Source organism: Siniperca chuatsi, linkage group LG11 (genome assembly GCF_020085105.1).
Source record: "Siniperca chuatsi isolate FFG_IHB_CAS linkage group LG11, ASM2008510v1, whole genome shotgun sequence".
In the NCBI taxonomy this organism is placed as follows: domain Eukaryota; kingdom Metazoa; phylum Chordata; class Actinopteri; order Centrarchiformes; family Sinipercidae; genus Siniperca; species Siniperca chuatsi.
In genome coordinates this window covers 15,285,478-15,294,003 of record NC_058052.1, presented here as the reverse complement: position 1 = coordinate 15,294,003, position 8,526 = coordinate 15,285,478, and the positions used below count along the sequence as shown (strand labels likewise).

The 8,526-nt window shown below is 42.8% G+C and overlaps 2 protein-coding genes across 3 annotated transcripts; one reads left to right on the top strand and one right to left on the bottom strand.

The window, feature by feature from the left end:
• Nucleotides 1–2,526: 2,526 nt before the first annotated feature.
• Nucleotides 2,527–4,721, bottom strand: marveld1 (MARVEL domain containing 1). The gene is made up of 2 exons (XM_044213657.1): nt 4,586–4,721; nt 2,527–4,349 (listed from the first exon to the last, which is right to left on the bottom strand). The coding sequence occupies exon 2, from the start codon at nt 3,923–3,925 to the stop codon at nt 3,428–3,430; it is 498 nt and encodes a 165-aa protein (XP_044069592.1). The 5' UTR covers nt 3,926–4,349; nt 4,586–4,721; the 3' UTR covers nt 2,527–3,427.
• A 182-nt stretch (nt 4,722–4,903) lies between these two features.
• Nucleotides 4,904–8,081, top strand: LOC122884175 (arginine vasopressin-induced protein 1-like). 2 transcript variants are annotated; one of them, XM_044213655.1, is made up of 3 exons: nt 4,904–5,060; nt 6,255–6,619; nt 6,733–8,081. In XM_044213655.1, the coding sequence occupies exons 2-3, from the start codon at nt 6,297–6,299 to the stop codon at nt 6,989–6,991; spliced, it is 582 nt and encodes a 193-aa protein (XP_044069590.1). In that variant the 5' UTR covers nt 4,904–5,060; nt 6,255–6,296; the 3' UTR covers nt 6,992–8,081. The 2 variants fall into 2 exon arrangements, with proteins under 2 accessions (XP_044069590.1, XP_044069591.1); XM_044213656.1 differs by having other exon boundaries at nt 4,924–5,060; nt 6,260–6,619.
• The last annotated feature ends 445 nt before the right edge of the window (nt 8,082–8,526 follow it).

The following is an 8,526-nucleotide window of genomic DNA, read 5'->3' as shown; positions in this document are numbered from 1 at the left end:
TGGTTCAGTAAACTCCAGGCTCTGGAAAACAAGGCTACTGAGATGAATGTCAGGACTGTGCAACATAAAATTTAAATTTAAATCTGAATTTCCTGTTAAATAATGCAGAGCATGCAAAAAAATCCCAAAAATGTTTAAAGGATAAGTTAACATTTTTTCAAGTCTGTCTTAAAACAATACTGACATTACCATATGTACATTGAAATGGTTTTTGGTCACTGTAATTGTTCCTCCTGTTCATACTGGCTGTGAGGAGGTTCAGATTCTTATTTAATGAAGTGTCTCCTTTGCCTCGCCTGATCTTATGACATTTCTGCATTCAAAAAGGGTTTCAAATCAAATTTGAAATTTAAAAAAAAGTTGACCTTAATACTTAAGTACATTTAAAAGTATAAACTTTTTGACTTTTACTCAATTGCAACCCCACGGATTATGATCCAATGATCCAATGATCCAATCACGGATTTTCTAGTTTTAAAGGGGGGCCAAATCAAAAGAGTTTGAGAACCACTGCTTTAACTTAATTATAATTTCTGGGTAGTTTTTACACCACTGGTGCTTATTTCCTGATATGGCAAAGTTAGTCATCAGTTCATGGCAACAATCTGCATGATGCTTTCAGGGAGGGCCAGAGGAACCATTTGGAAGGGTTATGATGACTATTGGACGGGTGGTCTCTTGCAGACGGGTGGGAGAGCACATACAGGAAATGTGTCTTTGGTTCAGCAGCCAAAATAAATATCACACAGTTGGCACTCCAGAGAAGCGCCTGGCTCTATACGTCCAAAAAATTACAATAAAATACAACAACCTCACTCTTGTGGTGCCCACACCCTTCTAATGGTGTCAGGAGGTAGGAATCCAAATTTGTGTTATTACCTGTGATTACAGGTTTTTTTTGTTGTTGTTTGGACATGGATGTGATGTTAAAGATTAAATTCAAAATGGGCTCATACACAAAATCTGACCAGACATGACATCTATAAAGTGTGTGATAATACGGAGCCTGTTAGTGTGGTAGGCTCAAAAAGACTTTCAGGGTAAATGTGGAGAATCCTTTTCTGGCCTTAATTGTCAGCATACGCTATAGTTGTGAGTCATCCAAAACTTAAATGATTCACCATGGTTACTCTCAATATCAAATTGAACCCTGGATTAGGCGCTTTATTTATGCAGAACACTGGGCTGTTGTGTACTGTCTTCATTTGGTTGTTTACAACAGTGTGTTTCCACAGGCGCTGACACGTGGACAGGACAACACTTCTGTAGAAATCTCAGAGGGGAAGAGGCTGTGTGTGTGTGGGGGGGGGGCAACTCCTTTCCTCCTGCTAGATTTATATCCCAGTGCTGCAGCTGGTTAACATTAACCCTTCTACTCCTGTAACTCTGGCAGATGTTACTTCAACACACACATACACACACTGTATTTTCCCTCATCATTGCACAGAAAGACCTCTGACCCAGAGCATGATTTACTGTGAAGTTGTTCTTTCAGCATAATTTAACATATAAGTACAGACTGAGTAAATACAAATTAGCCACTTTCCTGGGTCACTTTGCCTCTGAAATGTATGCACTAAATAATTCAAGGATACTTGTATGAATCAGGTAACAGCAGATATTCTCAGCAAAAGATATTTCGAACCCCTTTTTCTACACCTATTTTGGTTGCCTTTTGATTCTCAATTGTGAATCTGGAGCTGTGAAATGCAGCATTTTTAATGCTCCTTTCCAAAAAAAAAGAAAAGAAATGCCCAAAAAGGTGAAGTGTGTGTTTATGTGTGAGTAATCTGTAGCTTTTCTCTCCACATACATATCCCAATACCGGCAACAAGCGTGCAAAGCATAAATACATATTTGTCTGAAAATTACACAGCTGTTCACACATAGTAATGGTACTTTCTTGCTGACTGTAAAAAGGCAACCAAAAGCAACTTGTCTGCAGCATGTTTTTAAGAACTGCATGCTCACTGGAATAGACGAGACATTGAATCATCTTCCACCGCTTGGCTTCATTTTCATTGGCTGAACGTTAGCCCACCTCCAGAACCCCAACAGACTGTTCCGGTAAGAACAAGCCTCTTTCCAGATTATCACACACCCAACACACACACACACACACGTTGTTTCCACAGTAGGATAACTCTCGTGCAACACACACATTCTCTCTATCTTACAGCACATGCATTAGCTACACATTGTCTGTGTGTGTGCATGTGTAAGCGACTCTCTCATTGTCTATAGGTCTAAGGATCCATGTCTTTCATGTGGTCAAGTGGCATAGATGATCCCTGCTGATTGGCCAAGGCTTTTATCTCCCAACAGGAAGTTCCTGAGGGCTTCCGTCACTAGTCCCTCTAAATCTGTGTTTCATTTGGAAAAAGCCACCAAAAGCACAATATGTGCACGCGACCCAGCTCTTTCTCTAAATTAACAAAGCATTTTACGAATGTGTTCCTCAAGCAGCTTGTCAAAACGCTTCTTTGTACCAATACATGATCACAACCAAAGAAACATCTCACTGGCTCTCACTTACTGGTCTTTATTCGTGCGCTTTTTGCTCTTTGGCTTTACATAATGAGCACTTCAGGAATATTTTTGTTCAGCAAACACATAGTAGCACCAATCACATCCATGTTGTTGGGTTGTTGTAGTCACAACCTTGTTGAGTATACAGCATTCTGACAGAAAGGCACTGTTAAAACTGTTTGTAATGTTTGAGTCAGGCAAAACAAAAACAGAGCTGGTGTAAAGGATATCCACAAGTGTTTTAGTCCATCACGCTGTTCAGTATAGTTTGCTGTCATACATAAACACATAAAAAAAGATATACTTTAAAAATGGTAGTGAAAAAAATCCCTTGTGAAGACAACTCATCAACTTATCGTCATAATCATATGAGAGGTTTTAGATGGACAGTACCATCACAAATCTACTAAACGTATGTTGAGGTCATTGTACTGTAAAATTATCACTGAATATACTGCTAGCCCACTATAATAAGTCCCTACAGGAATATTATAATGACTCTTTATGAGGGACAATTACATTAAATTACTGGGAAAAGGTGGAGGCATGGCCTTAACTACAACTAGGAGACAAACACATGTCACTTGTAGGGGTACAATAACCTACTTACCCAATAGCCTCCAAACACATTTCCAATCAGACTCCCATCCTGGGTAGCTAGGCCTCTGTAGCAGGAGCTACTTGGGTATTTCCATGTCCCTTAAATACACTGACAATAGGAATGATTCTGCCTCAACACGGGGGGACAATAGAGAGAAACGTTTGATTAGAGTAGCTGTTGAGTTAAATTACAGTGAAGTTAACTATTCCTCATCTTGCTGTGGATACCCCCTCAAGGACCCATACCCCAACTCTCCCTCCCTCCCACCCTGTTGCCATCAACCCCCCTTCAGTCTCATCAGATGACCGTCTGTTCTCCCCGACACTTCCTGCACGCCCCATAAATGAGCGACAGGAGGTAAGCCAGGCAGCACAGGCAGGCGAACACGGCGGCTGTCAGGTAGATCTTGTACAGACAGAGGTGCGTGTACAGCTCCAGGTTGCAGTACGAGTTGCGGTGCGTCTTGTAGATCATGACTCCTATGGCCGGCAGGTAGAGCACGGCGGCGGCCACGTCGTGCGCTAGGTTGGTGGACAACCAGCGCTCCCCTCCCAGCAGCGGGACGAGGTCCTGCTTGTCCAGGAGGGTGATGAAGAAAAGGGCGAGGGTGAGGAGCCAGAAGAGGACTGCGACGAACAGGACGAAGTGGATGGATCCTTCGTATTTGTTGGCGGCGATGGTGACCCACAGCCCGGCTCCGAACACAATCTGCAGGATCCGGACTATTCCCAAAAAACTCTTGAGGAACTTCAGGATATTCTTCCTCACCTGCGGCTGGGGAGGTTGGGGTGACATCTCTCTCCTCCTCCGGTCACTCTCGGTCCCCTTTTCCCGAACAGGGCGGGTGCTTTCTGCCAGCTGCAAACAGCTGGGGAAAAGATGGGCAAAAAGTGGACAGAACCGGGGGGAAGTCCGGGTTTGTTGTCTAACAATGAAGCCAAAAGTGGACACGTTTAGGTATAAAAAAAGGAACTCTCTGTTCTTTCCACAGCCCCGGGGTTTTGAAATGAAAAACCTTCTTGTATGTTTCGTCTTTTCCGTTTCCTCTGTTGAATGCAGGGTCTGTGTTGGGGGGGGGCTGGTTGATGGAGAGGGGTCGGCCTGTAATTCAAAGCTTGCTCCTCCTCTGCTGGACTGCTGGGTTCATCCATGACCACTCATCTGCTGATGTATTTCCCCGTGGTGCAGTTTCCCCCTGGGGAGCGTGACCTTTCTCCTCCTGTCTTTTCGGAGAGAAGAAGTCTTTATGAAAGCCAAGTATGACGAAATGCAAATGCGTGTAGAGACAGAATTACAGAGATTTGGGCAAAACATAATAATTCTCAGGCTTTCTACTTCGGCATGTAGACAATAGTTTTGTTTCTTTAACTGGAGCCAGTATTATGATATAATATTTTTCTTTTCCCACTGGAAATAAAACCTAACAAAGAAACAGTGTTTGTGTAATAATATTACGTTCATGTTCATATAGCCCAGATGTTTAGGGGCCCCTGCGTCATCTTGGTTGCGTGTTTCAGCGCAGGATGCTCACATGTTACTTCACTCTCACATCACTGACAAGCGTTTCTCGTGCCAGCCTGATTCATTGACGTCAATGGATTTCAGCGTAGCCACCCTACGTGGCCAGGGGGCGGAGCCAAGCCCCCATCATCTCCTCCCCAAACCCGTGATTGGTCGAAATATATCTCTTTCCCAACCCCGGCAGGAGGGAACAGAAGAGCTCTCTACCCCCATTGGTCGTTTTGACGACATTTATTTGTGATTGACAGTCGGCTCAAGGACAGAAATTGATTGCAGGTGAAGCTTGACAAACGATCTGCGAAATTTCCGCGGTTGTGGAAGTTTTCACTTCAAGGGAGCAGCCATGCACATAATGCAGAGGGAGAAGCTGTAGGAGCAAAGTGTACTGAATATATCAGTTCATCTTCGGGTAAGCAAACCTTTCATTTTTCACATGACTCTCACGGGATTCCTGTTTACTGCCTTTTACCCACAGCCTAATTGTTGTTGTTCAGTCGTTGCATCGTATTTTCTCTTATATGGTAGGACCACAAATATTTCAAGGATGATTTTTATACTGCTTTTTTTCAGAGACTCTTTATAGCAAAAACAAATGTTTAGTTTTGCAAAGGATCCGGCATCTCTGCAGCAGTGAGCCTTAACAGTATGCAAACAGTTGACTGTCAAGACACCGGTTGGAGGGAAATAATGGATAAGCCTGTGACGCTTAGTTAATGTTAACCTACTTCTGATGCAAAAAAAAATAGGTCTGTGAATGTGTAAGTGTTTGTCTGTGTAGAGCTGCATCCCATAATGATAATAATCTGTAGGGAAAAAAATCACAGACGTGTCCTCAAATAACCCGATTGCTGTTTCGGAGTTATGCACAGGACAATTCAAATTCTTGCTTATAAGCTGATTGTGATGTAGTGTATTGTTTTCCTTTCTATTTCTGCTTAGACCTATCCTGTAAAGAAAAGATTAGACATCACGGATGTTAAACGTGCATTCACATAACACTCTAATCTATCACAGTCTCTACAGAACAGTTAAGAAATATATAGGACTGAACAGTTAATGTGTAATGAGGAAAGTAAGAGATTTGGACCTCTTTGGTCTTAACTAAACAAGAATGTGAGACTTTATTCCTGACCTATGAAATAATAGGTTTGACAAAATAATCTTAACTCCTGGTCCTCATCTGTGGAGTTTATATCTGCGCAAACTCCATCTATGTGTTGATCTGCTGTTGAAAGCTACTAAGTGGACCTTTTTTATTTAAGATAATTTTGTCAAGGTGAAAGAGAGTCGTTTCAGTGGAAAGGCCGCTGACCCACATGCAATCATAGTCAGCTAATACCCATCTGTTAGTGTCCCACTTAAAACCATGTGTGAATAAAGAGAGATGAAGTTGCCATCTGCAGTTTAATGGGCTTTAAAGCACAGCTCGTCACTCACTTCCTAAAGTAGGATTAAAGAATCAGACTCGCAGCTGACTGGCAGTGTTTCAGGCGTTGTGACGCAGTCTGTGCTCATGTACTTTACATGTTGTTTTTTTTTTTTGTCATCTTCCACTTTGCAAACACATCATAATGAGTGGAAACTCTCACTGACTTCTCCACAGAGTAGAGCCAGTTTATGCCACCTTTTGCCCGTGTTTCTCTGGATGGATACCGGAACCGCCTCCCCTCCTTCCTCCATCGTGGTGGGCCCTTCCTCGCTGTGGCGGCTGGCTGAGAGGAGGAGTAGGAAGGCTGGCTCAGGGAACATTTTCAGCAACGTGAATCTGTGGCAGCTCCAGAGACTGTTCAGAGCGGCGGGGGACCAGGATGCGGAGCAGAGGGCCCAGCTGGTTTGGGGCCACGGAGATGAGGCTGAACTGGCTCAGGCCTTGATAGGATTGAGGGCCCGAAGTCACAAGAGAGGGCTAAGGACCAACGGGAGAGACATACTGGGCTCACACTGGCTACGAGCCTTCAATCACCTCAGGTAGAAAAACTTCTAACCTGATGACTTCATATACATTCACAATATTAATTACAGTGACTTTTTAATCACTTGGTGTCCATGTTGTTTTCAACAAAACTATTAATATTGTTCAGGATCGGGGAGAGCTCGCCAAGCAGCCAGGGGAAGGATCCCGGGGAGGAGAGTGATTCTGAGGCAGGAGCACACAGCAGTCCAGAGCCACACCGACACACCTCTGCAGGGACAACAGGAAGAGGTAAAGGGTCCACAGTGGTGCTAACTGAGAGCCAGGGCCCTGCAGGGACTTCTGAGAGACCCGTTAGAACCAGCTCAGGACTGAGGAGAGGAGGAGAGAACAACCCAGAGAGATACCTCCACAGAATACTCCACTGACTTGACCAAAACCTCTGAGATTCAAAACTGACTTTTAGTCTGTATGTCTGAGAGTCTACAAGCACAGCCTGCCCGTCTCTCCTGAATACTGTTCTGATGTGTCCAGAAACTGGAACTAGGTTGAATTAACTTCTGGGAAAAGCAATATGGGCACAAATCAGCTCGACTAACTTACAGTTACAAGTGAAACTGTATTGGAGATAGTTTTCTCATAATGCCATAATGTCTGGCCTTTTTATTGGCACTGATCAGATGGCGGTATACTGGCACTGCACTGTTGCTTGTTGCAGACACATCACCACCTGAATAATAAAGGCGTCACAAACCTCTGACTGGCTCCTGGTATCTCACAACTTTATATAGTTGTTGCCTCTCAAGAACTGCCTTATACGTCTTCCTAAATTCATCCTACCACTCATACTAACCATGCATACTTATAATTATATACAGTGATCTGACTTTAAGTAGTTTTGTAGTTCAGTGGTGTATATGTTGATATACATGTGAGATGATGTACTGTATGTATATTAGCTTGAAAAGATGTCAGCTTCTTGATTTTGTATTCACGCTAATTGAGGTGTTAAAGCTGAGATAAGTTTAAGCTTTACCCACTATGTCCCCAGTTATGTGTGTAGTACGTTACACAACACTATAAATGGGGCAATGTTAGGTGTCATGAGATGTGGAAATATATGTCCAAATATATACGTCACTGCACATTTCGAGATGTTGACTCAAACTAAATGATTCTGATTCATGTAACAGTTACGCCAGGAACGTCAGCCAGTCACTGGTTTGTAGCTACTGAGAGTGTGGTGTCAGGTGGTCAACTCTGCCTGGAGACCAAAAATAATAAATAATAGCTGCAAGGCCAAACTCAAAAGTGTCCCTTACTGTGCAGGGAAAGAGACTTGAAACACTAATGTTCTCATATTAAAATGTTAATGGTAACAGTGTGAAAACCCACTGTGCCTATGAAAGACTGTGTGTCACCAACCTTATCACATTGCCGGAAACTTGATGAAGCTTTTTGGTAATACTGTTTGATGTGTAATTTATAGATTTGTGGTAATAAAGTATTTGCATGGTTTGTCTTTTTTTTCTTGTTTTTTATATATATATATATATAGTCACAACAGCATGGTGATCATTTTAAACATATTTTTTATAATTTAACATGCAAGCATTCCTCACCTTCATTTAGCTTAAGAGAGTCAGTTGTTGTTGGATGCTCATTTTTACTGTTGCCCTACATCATGAACATACAGCCACTGTTAACCACTGAGCAGCTCCAGTGGTGCTTTAAGTGCTTTGCTCAAGGGCACCTCATTAGCAGCATTTCCAGCTGCTCTGATGATTTAAATGACTGAGCTTTAGCTGAGAAAGCAGTTTTTAGCCGCCTCAATCCAACAGCCCTCCACATATATTCCGTATGTGTTGCTCTCACACAAAGATGCGCTCAGAAATTACACTATTAGAGACAAATGCTGCCCTCTAGTGGTCATGTCTAGTAATGATCAGAATCAGAAATACTT

What these genes read in the sequence shown, in the direction of transcription:
- marveld1 (XM_044213657.1), bottom strand. Translation starts at nt 3,925, where the DNA reads ATGTCACCCCAACCTCCCCAGCCGCAGGTGAGGAAGAATATCCTGAAG.
- LOC122884175 (XM_044213655.1), top strand. Translation starts at nt 6,297, where the DNA reads ATGGATACCGGAACCGCCTCCCCTCCTTCCTCCATCGTGGTGGGCCCT. An exon ending in CGAGCCTTCAATCACCTCAG is followed by an intron (nt 6,620 to 6,732) that starts GTAGAAAAACTT and finishes AATATTGTTCAG; the next exon opens with GATCGGGGAGAGCTCGCCAA.